This window comes from Apostichopus japonicus, chromosome 20, assembly GCF_037975245.1.
Source record: "Apostichopus japonicus isolate 1M-3 chromosome 20, ASM3797524v1, whole genome shotgun sequence".
Taxonomy (NCBI): domain Eukaryota; kingdom Metazoa; phylum Echinodermata; class Holothuroidea; order Aspidochirotida; family Stichopodidae; genus Apostichopus; species Apostichopus japonicus.
The window spans coordinates 18569041-18590192 of record NC_092580.1 but is presented as its reverse complement, the minus strand read 5'-3'; the positions used below and the strand labels follow the sequence as shown (position 1 = coordinate 18590192).

Genomic DNA, 21152 nt, shown 5'->3' with positions numbered 1-21152 from the left:
TAATAGGCATGTTCTTGTCCTTGTCACTATCAAAATACCTGAATCACAAACCCTACCACAATCCCCCACTCCCCACCCTACCCACCTCGACCCACTCCACCACCCCCGCCCCTACCACTCCAACCTTTCATTATTGGTTGTGTTGTATCTACGCCACAATATACGCATTAAACCCTTTGGTACAGTCACCGACGCCTGTGGCATGCCAACTGGGCCAAAATCCTCGTCTGCTATGCTGATCAAACAAAAATCAGTTTAGTCTTGTGATACGTTTCTTCGAAGTTCGACAACGTGCACCGGAATCCATAAGAACGCGTTCTCGAAATCCTGGGAGTGTAATTGCAATTGTAGATTTATGCTAGCTATGATGTTAACGTAAGTTCTATCACAGATTATTTCCCGACAAAATTATGCGACAACTTTCTTGGAGCTACTAACTGAGTAGCATTTATACCATATATCACTCGTTCACAAACGAGTGCAAACGCTTTACTGATTGGTCGTCACGTCCCACGCCCACTCGAGCACAGTTTGAAGTTTTCATCTGGCAAACATGACATTTGTCTCTTCCGATACTTCCGCAACCTACTCTAATCAACACTACAGTACGAAATATTTCCCGAAAGGTAATGAGGGTGGTATTGAAGAACTTAGCATGCATTCACTTCGCATATGAGACCTGATTAATTCACTTTAGCTTCGGCTTTGAGTACAACGTTTCTGTATGCTGCCGTGTTGGACGAATCTAACCGTAATAGTAATAACCGACTTTGCAATCCGCAGTCCCCCTCACAATTTGGTAAGAGCGACTCCATAGTTTTCCTTTTACGGGAAAACAAAAAGGCAATCCAGTGAAATAAGTAGTAACCAAAAAAAAAAAAAGTAACCTAAAAAAAGAAGTCTATGAATTGAGCTTTCGATAATATACATCCGTCTACATACCAGCAACACAGTGCACAATTACTTCAATTAATCATATAATATGTGCAGCCTATAACATTTTCATTATACTTTCAAACCATAATAAGACAGTTAACTACCCTCCTTATATTCTATTGTTACAGGTCTGAAACTCAATTCCAAGGTGGAAACGTTTTGTGGTAGACCGTTCTGTCATGTTTCCATCTGTTTCGACTAAATTGAACTTACCTAATTCATAGTCAAGCGTGACAAGTACAACTGTTGTTGTTTCTCTTTTCAATCAATTCATTCTATCGTTCCTTTAACCGCCAGAAGACCAATCGGAGGTGATTCATTGGCTACTTCCAATATTTTGTCACCAGCATGTCATTTTACGCCTTCAGAAGTGTCACAAATGAAACAGTCTTGAGAATACTCGTTATACCCGAACGTGTTCGTGCAACGGGTGCAATCTTTGTCGTGCGTGGTAAAATAGAAATGTAGTAATCATTATTAGGGGCTCGATCTCGGTGCAGTAATAATCACTTTACCGTTAAGTCAAAACAGGAAGTAAGCCCCAAGGTTGTCTCCTTCCCTGTTTATTCAGTGTTAAGTTTAGTGTCTTCTCAGTCGGTCGGATTATTATTATCATCATCACTGAACTTGGCCGCCTCGCAAAGGCGAGATACATCGATCTGTGATTCGTTTGCTTCTGTGCTACCTTTCGCCCCTTGGTTACCGTGCATCTGTTTCTTGTCATGCCCTGTTACATTTCAGATACCTTTGATCGATCGTGTTGTAATGACAGGTAATGTCGCCAGAATTTAAAGTGAACACAGAAGAAGGCAACATTTTTTTTTTCAATCTGTCAACCGAAGATATCCTTCAACTCTTCAAGAAGGTCAAAAATATAATTAAGGAAGATCTATGATATTTTTTATTAAATGCATAAATTAATTAAAAAACAATGACATTGATTCTCTGTGGAGCAAGTACACAACGTTGAAACACTGGAGTCTGCACAAACCGAATACAATTGGAGCTGTCGTGGGGAAGGACGAACGCGGAAACAGAGTGCTCTTCATCACGTTATCATTGTTATTCAAAACAATGCAAATTAATGCAGATAAATGAATATTTGACGAAAGTTTCTTTTCTTTATTTCTGTGTCAGTTCTCATACGGCCTTTTACGGGTTTCATTTGGAACCAAGACAATTGCGTTCACTAAACTATTAGCCACGGAGGAGATTGAAGAAACTGTTTGGTGTTTGTTACGTACTTGATCTTACGAAGCCAGATAACGAACCGTTTACTGCAATGGAGGCCTACACCAAACTTATCCTTCTTCACCTCTCCATTAGCTGTTTACTCGGTGAGTTCAAGTCTATTCTATTATTTCTGTATTATTGTTTTGTTTTCTGGCCATTGGAGTAGAAAAGCATGATCTATAGGCCCTACCTGCTATTAAAACGCCTATACCTTGCTATGACATGGAGGTTGTGGAAGGGACGGAGTACAATAATACAAGAAAATTTCACATTTATTGAATTTATAGAATTCAGAGAGCGAGAGAGGGTATGCAGCTGTTTTAAGAGTTTAATCAACTTTATATCGGTGTGGGGGTGGGGGGGGGGCATTTACATATCGTAAATATAATTTAGCTGAAAGTAGTAGTATTCTAATATATCAGGCCAAATGTTTGTAGCGATTTGTCTCCGAGTTTGGAACAAGTTTTTGTTACTTATAAGTTTGCTCTAATATTTAAACCCAGTTTTGCTGTTATTGTGCTTCTTCTAATTCGAAAGGAACAAGTAAAACTTTTCCCATCACTCTTTTAGAGTGGTTGTATTAAAATTATACGCTGGTACTAAACTTTATTCAATTATGAATCATACAGCAGGTTAACAAATTAAAGAGTTGAATGTGAAATGCTACGGAGAGTCTGGACTCAATCTATGTACCTCAATGTACCAAGGTTTATTTGATACTTTTCAATACATGTAGACTTACATACATATTAGACACTTATATAGCGCTGCTACATCGAGATCGTAGCGCTTTACAACTTAGCCCTGGTCATTGATAACTTGTCACACCTACACACCAAAGTGTGCGCAATTCAATCAATTTCTCCTGGGGCACCACAGTGCACCACAACCACGTGTCCCCCGGGGGACTTCCCATAGGGTGCAGCCACAAACCGGCGCACGCAACTATATTTACAAGTTACCTCGCAAGTCCCCATTTATACACCTGAGTGAAGAGAGGCAATGGAGATAAAGTGCCTTGCCCAAGGACACAACGCAATGATCTGGCCAGGGCTCGAACCTGTAAACCTTAGATCACCAGTCCACTGCCTTAACCACTTGACCACAACGCCCTCCCAATGACCCTAACGTCCCACCCCCCAGAAAAAAAGGAACACGCAGGAAAGAACAATCTATAGCTAAACACGGCGACCAAACAAACAGTCAGATGTACAGATAAACTTATTCAGTGCCGGATCGACGCCCTATGGAGCCTTAATGCGCCATATGCTGCCTCGTCCTACTCCCATTAAAGTTAATGGGGAACAACCCAAACATAGCAAGTCGGTATGCTCACCTTGCCTGATGGAAGTGTTCACCGAGCGGGCTCAATGATCTACTTGTGGGCTTCTTGATCTTGGGCCGCCTCTCGATACGTGATTCGCCTTACTCATTGAACGTTTAGCAATTTACTCAGTTTTACTCTTAGGACTGTGGGCATAGGCGTAGGAGGCGGGGGACTGGGGGGGCTGCCCCCAACCAAATTTTTTTGGTGAAAATTCGGGCAATATGCTGAGAATTTTTCGGGCACCTACTGAAAGAAGAATAATTTGCAATGTATTTTTCAATGGTTAAACTTATATTATTATTACTATCATTATTATTGTAACGACTTCCCTGATAATTCTAACCAATATGGAAGGGTAATAACACGGAAAATGATTGTATGTTATTGGCGTGTGATGTAATAACCGATGAATGCCTATATGATATGCACATTAACATGTTGAACTCGCGCGGAGCGCGCGACAAGTCGTTACAGCCCCCCCCCCCCCTCCCCCAAATCAAATTAGGCTCCTACGCCTATGACTGTGAGCATGAAATCATGCCGAGGACTAAATGAGCGGTTATTTGCGTGTTATGGGTGGAATCTCTCTAATCTTATCTTATTTTGTAAGGTTGATGGAGTAACGTCATACACGCTGCCTACAATCTCGAGCAAAGCCGTTTCGTCTGAGAGAAATATTATCAATTTGCCCTGTATGCTCACAGCAACTCATATAGGGCTATGTACTTAATATCCAGCCCTCTTTGCATATAGCAACCGAGAGGCAATAAATACGTTACGACGTTCTTATGGCAAGCCGTTTTAGTTTTTATTATGTATTTGATGATATCCTCATATATTTGATGATATCACCAATTCCATTGCTGATATCAGCAAATGAATTGCTGATATCAGCAAATGAATTGCTGGTATCATCAAATAATTGGTGATATAGGCAATTGATTTGCCGATATCAACAAATCATTTGTTGATATGTACATATCACTAATTCAATTGCTGATATCATCAATTGATATATCATCAAATATTTGGTGATATCATCAAATACAGAATAAATACTAAAACGGCTTGCCATACGTTCGTTTGAAACACTGTACAAGGAAGTGGAACCGATTGTTACGGTGTGTAACTCTACACCGAAACCGCTACCCTGCTTGGCGTCGTCGGTTTTGAAGAAGTGAAAAAGATGGGTAGTTGTTACAATATGAAATTTTCCATAAGCTCCATAGAGGTTAATTTTGTTCTCCCTCACAAAAGGACATTTTGATAAACCAAGGCCATTTTCAGCTCAGCAAAATCCATATCACCAATTGAGCTGTCTTGTCAATTATTTGGATGTCAATTTTTTTTTTCTTAGCAAAATAAAGATAAGTTGTTTTTTAGTTTTTTCGTGTGAAACGAAAACAAAAACATTGCGAAGGTTACCACTAGTGATTATTTTAAGTTATTCGTGTTGCTATTTCCCCCATTCAATTAAATCAGTTTTTTTTTTCTCAATGACAGCTTTAGAACAATATTTAATTAGAAAAGAACCTCCGGTTTGTTGCATAAAATGAAAATAAAATCTATGTTAATGATTCATGCGCGAACAAGACGGGCTAACTTTTGAGAAAACATCATTCTTTTACACAAGCGGACGCTGTGCAATCTCAATATTGTCTTTTGTAATGATAAATGTCTTCCTTCTTCCTATATCCTTAGTTTCCTTATAAGTTTTTTTTCTAACAATCAAGCTTACCATGAGAATGATTTGCGTTATTTGACAATATGTAAACATTATTGTTATCTTACCAAGCAAGTCTCCACATATTTGATTTATAATCTCCTTATAATCTCCTTACATGTCAACATGTTATCTCGTCAACAAATTTCTATACACATATTGAAATCGCAGTCGACCTTTCCTTTGACAACATCCACATTACATAACATATAGAGTAAGTAACGTTCATGTAGCCATATAACATCTCATTCATGAAATAATCTCATAAAAAATGGTACATTCCTTAGAAGTAAGGAGTTGGATTTCTTAGATATAAAAGCTGGCCATATCGATTAATCCTTCGTTTCGCCAATTAGTTTAACGATAATCTTTTGTCTAATTTGAATCCTGTTCGGTCACTCGATTAACATTCCAAAACTTTTGTATTTTTATGTTCCTCATGTTTTCAATCACAATTTACCTCTTCTTCACGTTCAAGTTTGTCAGGTTTACAGCTCTTTTCCTGGGACGGGGAAGGGATGGGGGTAGGTTTAGGGACAGGGGCAGGGATGGGGGTAGGGTTAGGGACAGGGGCAGGGATGGGGGGTAGGGTTAGGGACAGGGGCAGGGAGGCGACGCGGTATACGTGCTTCCTTGTTCTCCAATTCATACGTTCATTCTGTATCTATTCCGGAACTAAATGTTCCAAACACATTTACAGAAAATTAACAAAACAAAACAGATTAACCACGACAACAAGGTACAGGCTTTATACAAATAATAAAACGTTATAACATTATCAAAACAGACTTGTGAAATGTTTGGGATGTGGGTGATTACTTTACTGATATATCGTCTCAAAAAAATTGTTAAGTTTATGGAACAAAGCAATTACTATAAAAACGAACGTTAGAATATGCTTGATGCGGACAGCTGATAAAATAAATGTTACCGTCTAGAGGAAGACCTATAAAACCGCTCTGTTATCTAACCATAATGGCTGATTACAGCGACAACACAAGAAGGTACACAAGAGTTTTTGATTTACTACGCTCTTTAGAGAACGATGGCATGTGTGTATAATCATGGAGGTTTACCTCCATGGTATAATCAGGGAGTTGCAACTCCCTGGTATAATCACACGATATGCATTCCACTAATACGCTTGAGGATAACAGCCTGGTACAACGTCATGAGTACTATAGCACAAATAGAATTCCTCCTTGGCATGGGTATCCGAGCATACAAGGCTCAAAGTACAAGCACGTGTACACAATTGTGCACTAGTTCGAGTACGAGTTATGAGTACAAATCCACAGAGGCGAGTACGAATATGAGTACGAGTCTAATATATGGACTCAATAATAGTCTGGTGTGGATGGGTCCTCTCTGATACCGTCCGTCGAATGGCAGTACATTTCCAGAGGGAGGGAGTGACCCTCTAAAGAACAGCGACAAGTGCTACGGACTGTATGGAGTACTAGGATGATTGACATATGGTATAGGGAAGGTGCATGACAGATGACTATTCTAGGGGACGGTCACTCTAAAGTAAGCTAAATTAAGGCAGAGTTTTAGCCTTGCCGTGTAACAAAGAAAACAAAAGGAGCTCGAGTAATGTTTCTATAGATATTTCGGTTTCAATCTATTCGCCTTTAAAGTATATGTTAAATCTCTGGAATGCTCCGATAAATGTAACTAGATGATGACGTCAGTTCCTCAGTACTGACATACATTTTAATGCTATAATACCATTGTTACTGACAGAGTGACTGATGGACAGACTGGCTGATACAACAGTGCTCATTAACGGGTCTATGAGATATCCCAATTGACGATGTTGCCTAAAGTCACCATTTATCATTTTTTATGGAGAAATCTGAAGTGCTAATTTATTCACTGATCTATATTTTGTTATTTTGTATGGTCGCAAACTCCGTAGAAATCTTACGGGAGAATGTGTGCTGTGTACTAATCCAAATATACTTTTCCTATCAATCAACATGCTGTTACACTTTGCGACGTTTTCATCTTTAATCCATAGGATTTAGATTGTCAAATCGGTTTATGGAAAGCAGGAAATTCTCCGTCGTCTTGAGTCATCTAAGAAAGTAGAGAATGAAGGTACAAAAAAAACATTGCTAAAATCAATCCCGGAGGAGAAAGGAGAATATAATGGAGTTACACGAAGCACTTGAAACAAAAACCTCACAACTATTACGTCACTTAGAATAGTAACAAGCATTAGCAGTAGAAAATGTCCCGGTTAGCCGACTCTTAGGGTTGCTTTATACTTAGCGTAGCAATAATTAACAGTACAAGGTTTGACGTTAACGAAACCTACGCCAAACGTTTGAATTGATAGTTCGATTGATAACTTTTCTCATTCTATATACAATACATTTTATTCTGCTGTATGTAAATATTGATTGCGCGTAAAGTTTACCAACGGTCAGTGTACCTTATACTCTCCATATACGGAACAACTCATATTCATATTTACATTTCAGTACTCTTAATTAGGCCACTGATCGACTCAAGTTTTTAACGGAAGAAGCCTAATTGTTGTTCAGGATGTGTCCTGCTGTCATCTTGCAAAGGCTCCTCCGTTATAGCTTACCTGAGGCTAGAAGACAAAGATATCAGTTGTAAAGTATAAAAGAACAAAAAACACCTATATAAAGCCAATAACGAGAGTCATTACCGTGTGGTAAATTAAACCGGTAACCCGAACAGGCAGTTAAGTGAATCTGTATGCAGAGATAACCTTGATGAAATAATACATGTTCAAGGATTTCTCTAATTTGTTATCTAACATTAACTGATATGGTTTATGGTATAACGTAGAGTGTTACACATGCTTTCAAGCGAAATATACTTTATGCATAATGTTTATGATTTTATAACAGTTTGTTATCGTGATGTATTGTTTGTAAATGCACTTTTACGTGTGTTAATTTGAAATTGATAGATAATTTATAGCAATATTTTCGAAATAATAAAAATAAGCTAAAACTGTACACACGTACACTCTATCATGATCAGGTTCGCTAATGTTATCTATGGCTATGGTGACGTCATAGATGATCCGACGAACCTCATTCGTTGTGAATAATTCTCATTCCATGTGGTGGCAATTCCTTCAAAAACGTGTATCATTATACACATCATTAGAACAAAGATGCATTGACGAATCAGCTAAGAGTTCCCTCATCACGTGATCATATTGTAAGCCTGAGTCAATGAAGATATATTCAGTCTGCTTTGATTGATGTAATACTAGTCTTGGCCAAGTTGTTTGTAATACTCTTTTTCTCCCGTGCAAACTGCACATACCTCAGATTCCGTGTCTGCCTATCATGAATGTGCTTGCCCACTGTATTTTACATGCTCGAGGATCTGTCCTAGTATCGAAAGCATTGCCGGGACATTCTCTGGGCAGTAAAGCAAATAGATACGGGAAAATAGCTTTGTAAAAAGAAAGGTATACACTAGGCTGTTCATACAAGACTAATGTAATACTAGCTGCGATAAAGTCGATTTGGCGCCGCTCGCAACTCACATTTCTAGTGCAAACCACATGCACATACAGTACTGGGATGTTCTTTCTTACTTAGCAGTAAAATCGTCAACGTCCATACGGAGTGATTAAAATTTGCGGTTATGAAAATTGTAACCACGCTGTAATGAGTATTGGTTGCAGCAATATTATTGAGTTACAATGTGGCTTTGGTCGCTGTAGAAACAAAATATTTGGCATAAAGGCTATTATCACTTTCCAGTTCTTAAAATTTAACCATTTATGTGACCTTCATATATACACTTTCTTTGGATATCATTGTGTTTAGCTACAGTATATACCGTACAGCTTATGCGCTCTGTTCCTTGGTCACTGCTATTTACCAAAAGAGTACCCGTGGAAGCTTATATATAAAGTATGAGTCACAGTGGCGTATTTAGTGATGTATAATATAAAAGATGGCGTTGTTCGTTCTGGTCACATGGCATGATGTCAAGTATACATTAGACTCCTTAGACTAATTGATGTGTAGGAAAAACACAATATTAGTGCAGTACTTTGTTAATATCACTCTATCGCAAAATTATCCCGTCGAATATGTATCCAAATCTGCTAAAATACAAACTTCTTACTGGTGCTTGTCTCTGATTGCGCATTAAGATATTTCTTCAGGGATGCCGGGGGGGGGGGGGAGGTCTGACTTTTCGATAGAAGTATAGGGTGTTCAAAAATCATTTTATCTCTCAAGAGAAGATCCTTCTATAGAATGACGGGCTAGGAACCGGAGGGGGGTGGGGGCATAATTCCTTCATGTCGGAACTAATGGTCTGCTAGTGTGTATGTAAATACAGTTGGATGTAATAAGGACAAATTTCACAGACTGGGAGTATGACGTAGTAGGTCGAAGCAACTAAATGAAACAAGACATAGGAAGATAGGATCCTAAAATCCTGCCCCAGCTGCCTCAGACCTAACAGTTACACCGTCCCGAGAAGCATGCTAAACATTTGTAGAGAAACCACGTGTGGCCGGGCTGTTCCCAAGGTGGCTCGGTCACGTGTGTTCTTAAATGGTGAAAAGACTCGCGCAAAAACAAACGTCTAATGCCGGTAATCTGACCTAGTTCGAATGAGGTGTAACAGAAGTGTTGAACACCACCATCGATCCCAGAAAATACACACACAGCTTGCTACCGTCGGTAATTAGACACTAGTGTACAGTCAGTACATACAGCTGCGATCAATACCCACAGCACAGTGTATAAACGATACAGCGATGGACATCTCAGGTCCAGCTAAAGATAACAAGGTATCACGTTTCATTACTGTCTGCATTTTGTAGCGACAAGAGAAAAACTTAACTTGTAAGTAACGGAAAGTTAACTTTTTCAGAGCGCGGCAGGCGATTTGGGCGAGTCTTCAATGCCTTTAAACTAGCCCCATCCCTCCATCTAGAATCTAAAACAAAGGACGATAGGATTATCATTTGAGCGACTGCAGAGCTCGCTTGTACTTCTTAAACATTTTAAAGTTTTTTAGAGCATTATGTACTCTTAGTTGGCAAAGGGCGAGATTTGCAAGTGAACAACTCTTCTGATAACATTCAAGCACTTATAAGAAGGACAGTACACATTGTAATACTCTCAAAGCAGTGAACTCTCACTTATTTATAAATTTGATATATTGTTTACAAAAAAATGGAATGTTTCTTTACCCGGACAATGGGCTTACAGAAGGTCTAGACTGATATTAATCTCGCTAATAAAGATCAAAGAGCTGGAAACGAGTCAGTTCTAATTCATATGTAATCTTTAACGAGCCATGACGAAAGAGGAAGTGTTTGCTCTATCTGCGTGATTACCAAATTCCTCTTTACTACATCAAAGATCAACTACATGATCTTATTTTCAACTTTGACCTGGGAAGATGGACACGATTATATGTGTATATGTATATATATATATATATATATATATATATATATATATATAATAATAATAATAATAATATAATAAGCAAATATTTATAGAGCGCCTTATGCAAAGGCCTCAAAGCGCTTAAACAAGTACACAAATATGCAAGTCAAATCACTGTAAATTTTGGAATAAATGAGTTTTTAAGAGACGCTTAAAACAGTCAACCGATGGTGCATTGCGAATTGAAGATGGTAGATTGTTCCAGAGATGAGGTGCAGCAGAGATGAAGGCTCTTTCTCCATAAAACTTTGTGTTTGGGGTATGGCTGGTGGCAAGAAGACACTTTGTAGACGAGCGAAGTTGGCGTTGAGGATGATACGGAGGAATTAAATTTGTAATGTAACCAGGGGCAAGGGAGTGTTGTGATTTGTACGTTAAGAGGAGGAGCTTATAAATTGACCGTTGTTTTACTGGAAGCCAATGGAGTGATTGAAGCACTGGAGATATGTGATCAGGACGCGATGAACATGATATTAACCGGGCAGCAGAATTCTGAACAGTTTGAAGTTTTTTCAGTGTAGAGTCAGGAAGGCCAAATAAAAGGGAGTTACAGTAGTATATATATATATATATATAAATGAAAATCGTAATATATTCATTTGCCTTTGTCGTTTACCTCCATTGCATATATATATATATATATATATATTGCAATTGTAGTGAGCTGAAAAATCCAAGCACAGTGAAAAAACTTCCAGCCTCCCCCGGGGTTCGAACCCGGGTCTCCCGCTTTATATACAAACACCGGTTTCGAACCTCTTCACGTAGAAGTCATTGCCACATAATTCATCTTCCAATGTCTTTTTCATTAATTGATATACTATACTTTGAACATTATCACCTTCTTATCGTTATAGTATATATATATACCAATTTCCTCGCTCTCCTGTCTTCCCTTTGTATTGGATTCTCTGGAGCTTTGTTGCACCCAAATGAATTGTTTAAAGCCAACACCAATTTAGCCTGCCCTTGCCTCTGTAATAACTTCCAAAATTCCCGACGAACGATCTTCGTCGGTTCCTCTGACAAGCTAGTATAATTGATATCAAGTAAAGTATAAACACTATCATAACTGAAAAATGACTTACTGTACTTCTATCAAATATGACAGAAGAAAAAGAGAGAAAGAAAGAAATATGGTTAAACTAAAAACCGCGAACACCTAACAAAGATTGATAACACATGTACACGTTATATTCCTTGTAACCAGGAAGGATATTAACACGTTCCTTTCGACAGACCTACAGAGACTTCCGTCTTTGGAAAGTTAAGTCTAGAACTGTTTTTAATTGGCTGCAAGCTACAAACTTACGGAAGAGAATGACCACGTTTTGACAGTTACACTTTGAAGGCAACTTGGCTAAATGACGCTCTCACTATCGTCCACAAAATACTCGGACCTTTTTGTATAGAAGGTATGATCATTTGTTATGACGGTATTAAGTAAATTACAAGGCACTATTGCGCCCTAGTGAGCACAAGTCCAAATTATAAAGTTCGGTCCCCGTTTTTTGGAACAGAACGGTCAACCACAGGCTATTTCGTTCAGGTGAACAGGCGGAAGTAAGCATATGTCATTGGTCAAGTGAATCTGTTGTATTTATGCTCATAAGTTTTCTAGTTAGTTCCCAAAATTTAGTTACTCGGAGGAATTTAGTATCCCACCCCACCCCACTCCCCTTACACACACACACACCCTTAAAATCATGTGCATGTCACAGCGAGCCAATGACCTATACATAGATTTGGCATTTCAGTTAGAATAACATCGAAAAATGAATCAAAATGAACCGTAAAGATGCTTAAGATATTCCCAGCCAAGATTATATGTTAATATGGCGATTAACATGTTCATAACTATAGCAATATAACAAGTGGCCCACTTTAATGATCTGATTTCTTATTATACATTCATTTTGAATATTCTATGTATAACCTAAAAGGATTAAATACTTCCTCGTAAACATATCATGTACGAATTATTGCTCAAAGTAGGTCACAATCTTAACGTGTTTCCTTTACCCAAGACCAATAATTGGTAGCAAGAAAACGTCTTTAGCAAACAACAATAAGGAAATTCATATTTACAATACCTATATACCTAACCCAGTTTAAGATTATAGGTCTTGAACAAAACAATATTGCTCATACAGACAGGTCCAAACTGTTATCAATCTTTGGGTATACTGTCTGCAGCTGCCGTCTGCTGTTTATAAACTGGATCGAATGTAAAGCGGGAAAGAATCTTCTAAAATTAAAGCCGTTGCTTATATAGTGTGTGATTGTCGTCTGCAGTTTGGAAATGGCGGGAACGAATAGGGCTTAGTCATCTCGAATGTAAAAGGGGAAAGAATCTTCGAAATTTAAAGCCGTTGCTAATATAGTGTCTAATTGTCGTCTGCAGTTTGGAAATGGCGGGAACGAATAGGGCTTAGTCATCTTGTAACTTGGTTGAGATATTAAGCCTATACTCTTTGGCAACTAATATCACAAAAGTTTAAGCTGTCCAAACTACACACGGAAGTTAACCTATGTTTTTACTGCCTTATGATATTGTCGCGAGAACTTAATGAATATATTAATCACTTTTGGTAACGGATATGAGTTGTCTGGGGGTGTGTACACAAGAATCCCTACTCACATTTTCTGACAGTCCAGGCCGCCCACAGTATAGTTTGATTACAGTTTTGTTTTCGTGTATGTTACACACACAAACTGTACAGAACAACACTAGTTGACTTCTGGTGACAATATTTAAACTTACGTGGGTATTCCACACCTTAGTCAAAACAGGGGGTTGTTAGGGAAAACTCCCTGGTCAAAATGCCTCTTTCTGTAATAAGGCCAGGAATTGTGATTAGTTGACCGTGACTATACGAGGTACCGGTCATGAAGATACGTCTGGAATAAAAAGGGATTTTCATTAGCATTTTGTGATCCTTCCAGTGAATTAAGATATTGAGGTGGTTGACATTATACAAAAGGTTTGACTCAGTGAGAAAGAAAAGAAGCTATAGAAGGTAGAAGGGTAGAATACTTGTTGAAGATCGAATTTGAGTGACTGTCCATTCATTACTCAGTTTTGTCCACTACCACATTTTTGCTCAACTACGGCGAAGATATATGACCTACCAAATGTATAATACCATAGCCACTAATTTCAGATGAACTGTTATAATTTAGTTTTATAGATGTAATGGATTCCCTTCCAGGATGTACCAATGATCAGTACAAAAAGTATCAAAGTATGCCGAGAAATGCTTTATAAGACAAAGACAACCCAACGATTAGTAAACTGCGGGGCTTACAGTAACCAGCGGGGTTTATCATGTGGTGTCCAGGGATCGTGTTGCGCTCAATTTCTACGCATGAAATAGTTTCCGTGCTTGAAAATGAAATAAATAAATCGGGAAATATCTGATGTCCTTTTGCAAAATAGCAACTGAAGAGAGAGGCCTTAGTCTTTGACAGGTATATTAAAGTACAGGTAACTTATTACTTGTCTGGTAGAAAATGGTATTGACCTTTGGTTTGCAATGGCGTTAGTGTAATGAACGACACGTGGTGTTAGGCTCGTTCGAAGACAAAGAGGGTAAAATTCTAGTTTATACTGATGCATTTCTCAATGTATAAAACGATTACATGTTGACGTGTACCGTTTTGTACTGAATTGTTCTTATGATCAAGAATAATCGCAGAATACGTAAACTACTAAGTGTGAAAAAGCATGAAACTAAGTAAATAATATCAATAAACGGTGTTGCAACAAAATATTTCTACTTCTATATTGGTTTTAGATATTTTGTATCCTGTTTGGTTCTGTTTTAGTTCAGTCCTATATCAAGAACAAAATATAACGATTCATGCATTGCGCTCTCTGAACCCACTTCAAAATGGATTAGTCGTCTCTATACAGGTCCAAGGTAATTTCGGTTCAGCTGTGGGAGTCATACACTACTCACACGGGTCGTATTTTTGTTTTATATCCTTTTTAGTGTACATTTCAGGGAGAAAATAAATAGGGACCGGGTCCCTTGGTTGTACCCCGGGCCGATCCTGGCTCTGGACGCCCTGGTTTAGTTTCATAATTATCAAATGGTACTGTCATAGTTTTATATCCACCAGAAAATCAGTCGGTAATTGTAGTCTGTATTCAGTATTCACATTAATCTAAAATGAAGCGGAGAAATAGGCCAAGTACCAAACTGCCGGGATATTTCAGAAATAGATAGTGACATGACTGAAGCCAATGAACAGGTTCGGTTGTTCTTTGAGAAGTTACATCACAGGTATACAACCAGCAGCATTAAATAAAATATAATGTTGAAGTTAATGTCATACAGAAATTGAGAACAAACTGAAAAAAACCCATTGAAGAATCTCAAATCTTGCTCATGCGTAGTTCGGTCGTCTGAAACTAACCACAAATGATTTAGCCAGCACTAAATCAGAATACCAAACGGAAAGGCCAATTGATCTTAATTAAGATATTACTTACAACATCAATTACTTTAATGAGGGACTTACTCTTTTAAGAGACAAGTACTTATTTTCGTTTTATCCAGTTCAAATCGATTGCTAACTTTAGTGAACCGTGCCAATGAAATACTTTTGTTGGCGCCTTCAACAAGAGTGATGTATTCAAGATACTGTTGCTATGGATACGTGTAGACCTGAAGCTATTTTTAGTTCATTTAATAATAAAAAAAATTTAATTTGATGGAATGAGCCCTGCCCTCACCCACAGAAAAAAATAACAAAAACAAAGGCATCGTTAAGCAACGATAAACAGCTGCATAGTAACTGTAACAACAACAACAATTATTAATTAACAGGATCCAGTAAACAATGAAAGAAAATTAAAATCCGTTTACGTGATTCTACTTTATCATAATGATGGTTTCATAGAAAAAAAAATAGTTATTGAAAGAATATTGCTTTATACACAGTGTTATCTATTCACAAATGATAGCGTTTTGTTGCACCAATAAGTTATATTAGTTCATAAACTTACTAGGCACTAAATATCTCATTTAAATCTACTTTATACCTCCTTATCTCAAGTAAAGATTACTTACATTTCCTCTTCCCCAGATATTTTCGGATGTCACTATTGCTCCCCAAATTTAATGATTCTAAAAATTTCTAAAAGATTTCCGAGGTACTTTCCTAGAGGCATTGTTCCTACAGCAACACCCCAGCCATGGAAAGATTATTAAATAACCATGCAATTAAAGCAGGGTTTCCCCCAACTTCATCCCCCCACGAACCCCGTGTCGATGTCAGAGTTGTCCACGAACCCCAAACTTTTCGAGACACGATCTGAGTCATTATTATATTATAATACGCATAACAGTTCTTCGTAAAAGATCAAGTTTCACATGCACGGTACGGTACTACTATAACAACATATGCGTATGGAACGCGAAAAGAGTTTTTTGATAGGTGCGACTTTTGTACATAACTAAATTATATGATATATCACAGTTTAGTTCAACAAAAAGTACTCTAGTTTTGACTTTCAGAAACATCTCACGAACCCACTGGGATGGATTCATGCACCCCCTGGGGGTTCATGCACCCCAGTTAGGGAACCCCTGAATTAAAGTATCTCTATGTGGATAACTACTTTTAGGGCACTTGAGAGTACGTACAATGCGTGTTGAAATTGGTGCATTGCTGACCAGTATCTGACCTTCTAGCACATTAATTGACTATACTGATGACCTTAAATCTTGGGGATTCCTTTTTAACGTTATAGACACGTTTCAGCAACCCATTAACTACCATGAGACAATAATATATCTGTACATGGGGAGACATTGATGTTACTCATTCAAATTGTACATCAAGGAAACCGTTCATCTTGGTAACCGTTGTTCCAGAATGCGAAATTTGGCTAGAATTACTATATTCATTTTTCCTTCAACCCCCCCCCCCCGGCCCCCCTTTTCTTCTTATAATCAGTATAATGATAACGGTGTTGTGTATCTTATACATAGTAATGATAAATACACGACTCATTGGTTTGCAACAAGTTAATAAGCTAATGTTATATTAATCTCCAATGGCAACGTTACATCCACATTTATCAAACTGCTATATTAATCTAAGATGATTTCTTATATGAGAATAACTCCAGGAAGTGATAGTTTGTTCATTGGACTGACAAGGACAAAGTAATAATGTGTCGATACTAGGTGATAGTTTGCTACAATTTGGACTATAGCCGATAAAGGCTTGTGAACATAACCATGAAACAACGATCATAAAACTATAGGTCAACTATAGGACTCTGTACTGTGTTTTCTACATCAGCGCTTGTATTGGTTGGTCATACAGAGGAATGAATCGGCATACCATGTCTGACATCTGAAAAGGGTAGCCATGCCTTTGGTTTGCCAGTATTTCAGGAACTCCGACGTAGGTTTGAGATGGGGGGATTGGTGAGGGGGAGGGGTCAGACCAATAGTTCACTGATCTTGAAATTGCCGTCTTAAGAGGCACCACGCCACTAAACTATGTCATAGCATGAAATACAAGAGTAGGCTATAATTCGATAGCAACGTTACCCGTTGATGATATATGATGGAGCACGAATCACTCAACGTAAGACGAACGAAAATTTGCATAACATTCAATCGTCTCTGTGATCAGCGGAAGGCTGCCGGCAAGGTCATGGGGTCAATCAGGGAACCGGGGAATATAAGGAGGGAGGGGGGACAGGGAATATGTGGACTCAAGATTACAGAATTCCTAATATTTCATAATATAGGAAAACCGATAGGATAATTGCAAGGAAAGTTTTAGAAGAGGGGATCAGGGAGAAAAATTGTCCCTGGACTTCGACTTGCTTCTCGACGTCTCTGTATGCCACATTCTATACAAATGTGGTAATGAACTTATATTTGCTAAATTGAAACTACGTACATTATTATGCTATACAGATAAGATGGGACAATTAAAGTGTCTGTATTTTCATCTCATATTTCTTTTAACCGTATTTATGCCACAATTTCCTCGAAATTTCAACTTTCAAGTATTTCAGATCACGATTTTGATAAGTTCTCGTAATTTCATATATTTCTCTCAAACTTTCGACATTTTTTTTATATCAAACTAGGTCCTTTCCTCCCTCAAAATTGCAACTATTTATCCCCAAAATCCCTCTCTGCCCACGGCCCTTGTCCATACACCATATCTTAATATCATATCAATTCAATATTACGTATTCACTATACCCTGAATAACTATTGTTTATATTTCTCTTTCAGTGAATGTTTTATGCGACAGCGATGAGGACGGATATCTGTTACCAGAGAATTACACCGCATCTTTCCACCCTCCCAGTGCCGTCTATTGCCCCGCGGGTTACACCCCTATCTTCGAACAATGCTACAGTCTCGTAGACGATTTACCTTTGCCATACGGTGATGAGGCACAATTACAATGTAACGCCGTTCACAACGGTACTCTAGCCGAAGCTAAGGACGACTTCACTAACGGTGCAATTTATAACTTTACCGATCACGTGCGCAGTGTGAATGGAACTATTATCGGAGTCAAATGCAAAAGAAGGGGCTGTAAAAAGCTAGTAACCTTTGATGGGGCCGTACCACAGACCTACACAGCTTGGGCCTTTAAAGAGCCAAGCGGTCAACCAAAGCAACTCTGTGTCATTACCAACTTCCGAAGCATGCCAGGGGCTTGGAACAATGTCAACTGTAATTGTGACAATGCGACGTACCCGTGTCGTTTCCAAGCAGTATGCCAGACGAAAGGTAAAGCAACCAGCTACATTTTTTTGGCCCCCGGAAGTACTGCCCCTCTGATAACCAATCAATAGCGAGTATTTCCTTTTGACGTTAATGCATTGTATGAAGAGATATGTATCTGATGACGTAATTGCATTGCATGAAAAGAAAGATAGCATATAACATTACAAATGTAGAGTATCTTCTCTCAATTAACATACTGTAATGAATATTCAATAACATTATAACACAGCTTACATAGCTGGTTTGCAAGTCGCATCGTGAGCAAATGTTTCATGACCAAATACAGTTTGTCGGGAGGGAATGAACAAGTCATCCGAATATGATTATACATGTACCCGTATTCAATGTATTAATGACTGTACTGCAGAAGGGAATGAAAATGTCGCGGCAGCCTTCCTAATATGCCCTTACTTATATATTTAGAATCTTACTGTAGGATTCAATGTTTCATTTACAATTTTTGATGAAACAGGAGAATTTCTGTATAATTCGTCTCCATTCAAATATATATGTTAAATTTCTATAGGAGGTCGGACACAACGAAAAATGTATAGAAACTACACAAAAAGGCAACATTCACTGTTTCTTTTTCACTTTTCACTCAAATATTTTTGCAAATTCTGTAACTGTATTTCAGAGTATTTTCTCGTTTGATACAGTCAGATGTTGCGTTTACCTATTACCAAATTCTTGAAGATAAAGCAAGCCCTAATTCATGAAAGGACTTGACACATTTCGCGCAATTGGTCTTTAAAATGTTATCAACACAATCTACAACGAACATCCGTGTACAGTTATAATAATACCACATCCTGTTCTTATAAGCTTCTGCATGTGTCCAATCATTTGGATGATATATATCTTACAAATACATCGGATTTTATTTGTTCAGCAAAACTTTGATAATCCAATAATGTTTTTGTCTTGCAAAAGAGGATGTGCCATTATCCAACCATGTTTATAAAAGAAAAATAAAACTGACATTTTTTTTTGGTCTCTCGTGTAAGAGTTAGCAAAAGGAAAGAAATATTGTAAATCCGTCGACAGTCAGAAAGTCTTGTCGCAGATATGGATTGTAGACTGAAAGTCCCTTTGACCTTTAAGTGTAGTTTTAGTATTCTTAGAGTGAAAGACAAGTTCATCATCATGTAAACTGTATGATACTGTCAACAAGAACCGGAAGTTCGTCTACCATCGCGTATTGTGCTTAGGATGTGTACGATGATCTCTATTATATATGCATCCTAATATAAGATAAAAACATGATATGACACGTGTTTCATTTCACCTCTCAACACGTTTGCTTTATGAATTACGCTGAATGTTAGCAAAGCAGAGCAAGAGATTCAGAAACCCCTCCCCCACTTCTCTCCAGCAGGTTTCTTCCACCCTCACTACCTCCCCCGAAGTTTCATGTAACTTTAACAACCAATTTCATTTTTCTTCCTTTTCATGAAGATTCTTGTCCTAAAGTAGCATTTTCAAGAGAAGGACTGACCTTTGATCAAACGGCTGGTGGAGAGACTGCTGAGTCGGTCGAGAGATGCAGTGGTAAGATCTCTTTGAAAAATTTACGGTACTATAGAAAAACTTTATTTTGCTGATTTTGATTAAATTTTCTTAACTATTCACCTCGAGATGAAATCACTAGCGGAATGAAATATTGATCAGTATAATTAATGCCATTCTATCAGCAACACAACCTAGTAAAATCTCGTTATTATGCGGACATTAAAGTGTAAGGGATAAGTTGATTTTATCTTTATTAGTCTAGACCAATTCAACCTCCGCACCCCCCCCCCCCCTCCCACCAACCCGCAACTCTCCTAACAGTGTTTTGTCGTTGTCCGGATCAATTAATCCAATATGTGTTACCCTAACTCCCTCTCAAAACAATAATTGTCTTAATTGGTCATTTGCGATAAATCTATGACGTCACAACGAACGAAACGGCCTTTTTGTTCCATTTTAGCTTTCCACATTTTCTTTCTGCTATAAACACGCACATAGCTTCATGGTTTGATTGTCATCTTCACGTGACTGATTAAACTTGAAGTTGACAACCAAAACAAGGATAATATGAAATCCAAATGTGGGTAATAACTTGTTAAAACTGTTAAACTATATCTATTTATATATATAGATATGTGTCAGCTTGTTTTCAAATTGATTTTGTACTTTTGCATCACTGGAAAAATGCTAAATATATTTCTTTATGACCTTATTGTTATTACTGTCCGTGCAACAAATTAGCCTTGAGACCACAGAGCTATAATTGACTACAGATGCGCGAAAGGTCACTTAGTAATGAAGGTTAAGGCCTACAAAATCGGGAATATTAATTGTAACCTATGTAAACATGGCTTTTAAGGATACAAAAATAGGAAAGGGAAGTGTCAGTGGGACAATTCAAGGCGAGAATTATTCTACTGTGTAAATAATAAAGTAAATAAATCCCTAAAAGTCTCTCACTTACACATGTGTTTCGACTTCTTACAACGACTCTTTTAGGTGCTAGAGTTTTCACTTTAAATATTTTTCCAAAATCTTGAATTAAAAGAACCATGAAACGTTTACCACTGTCTACATTGCATTGGAATCATGAAATGGTGGAGTGTATTTTGTTCTTAGTAGTTACATAGTAAAAGAGTTATATAATATAGATAGATATATATAGATAG

At 37.9% G+C, this 21152-nt stretch overlaps 1 protein-coding gene across 1 annotated transcript in view; it reads left to right on the top strand.

Annotated features, from left to right (window-relative positions):
* Positions 1-1159: 1159 nt before the first annotated feature.
* Positions 1160-21152, top strand: part of LOC139961698 (adhesion G-protein coupled receptor G4-like) — a 37539-nt gene continuing 17546 nt past the window's right edge. Inside the window, exons 1-3 of the mRNA XM_071961107.1 lie at positions 1160-2273; positions 17968-18474; positions 19930-20022. Coding sequence (XP_071817208.1) covers positions 2219-2273; positions 17968-18474; positions 19930-20022 — 655 coding nt within the window. The 5' untranslated portion in view covers positions 1160-2218. The remainder of the gene's footprint in view (positions 2274-17967; positions 18475-19929; positions 20023-21152) is intronic.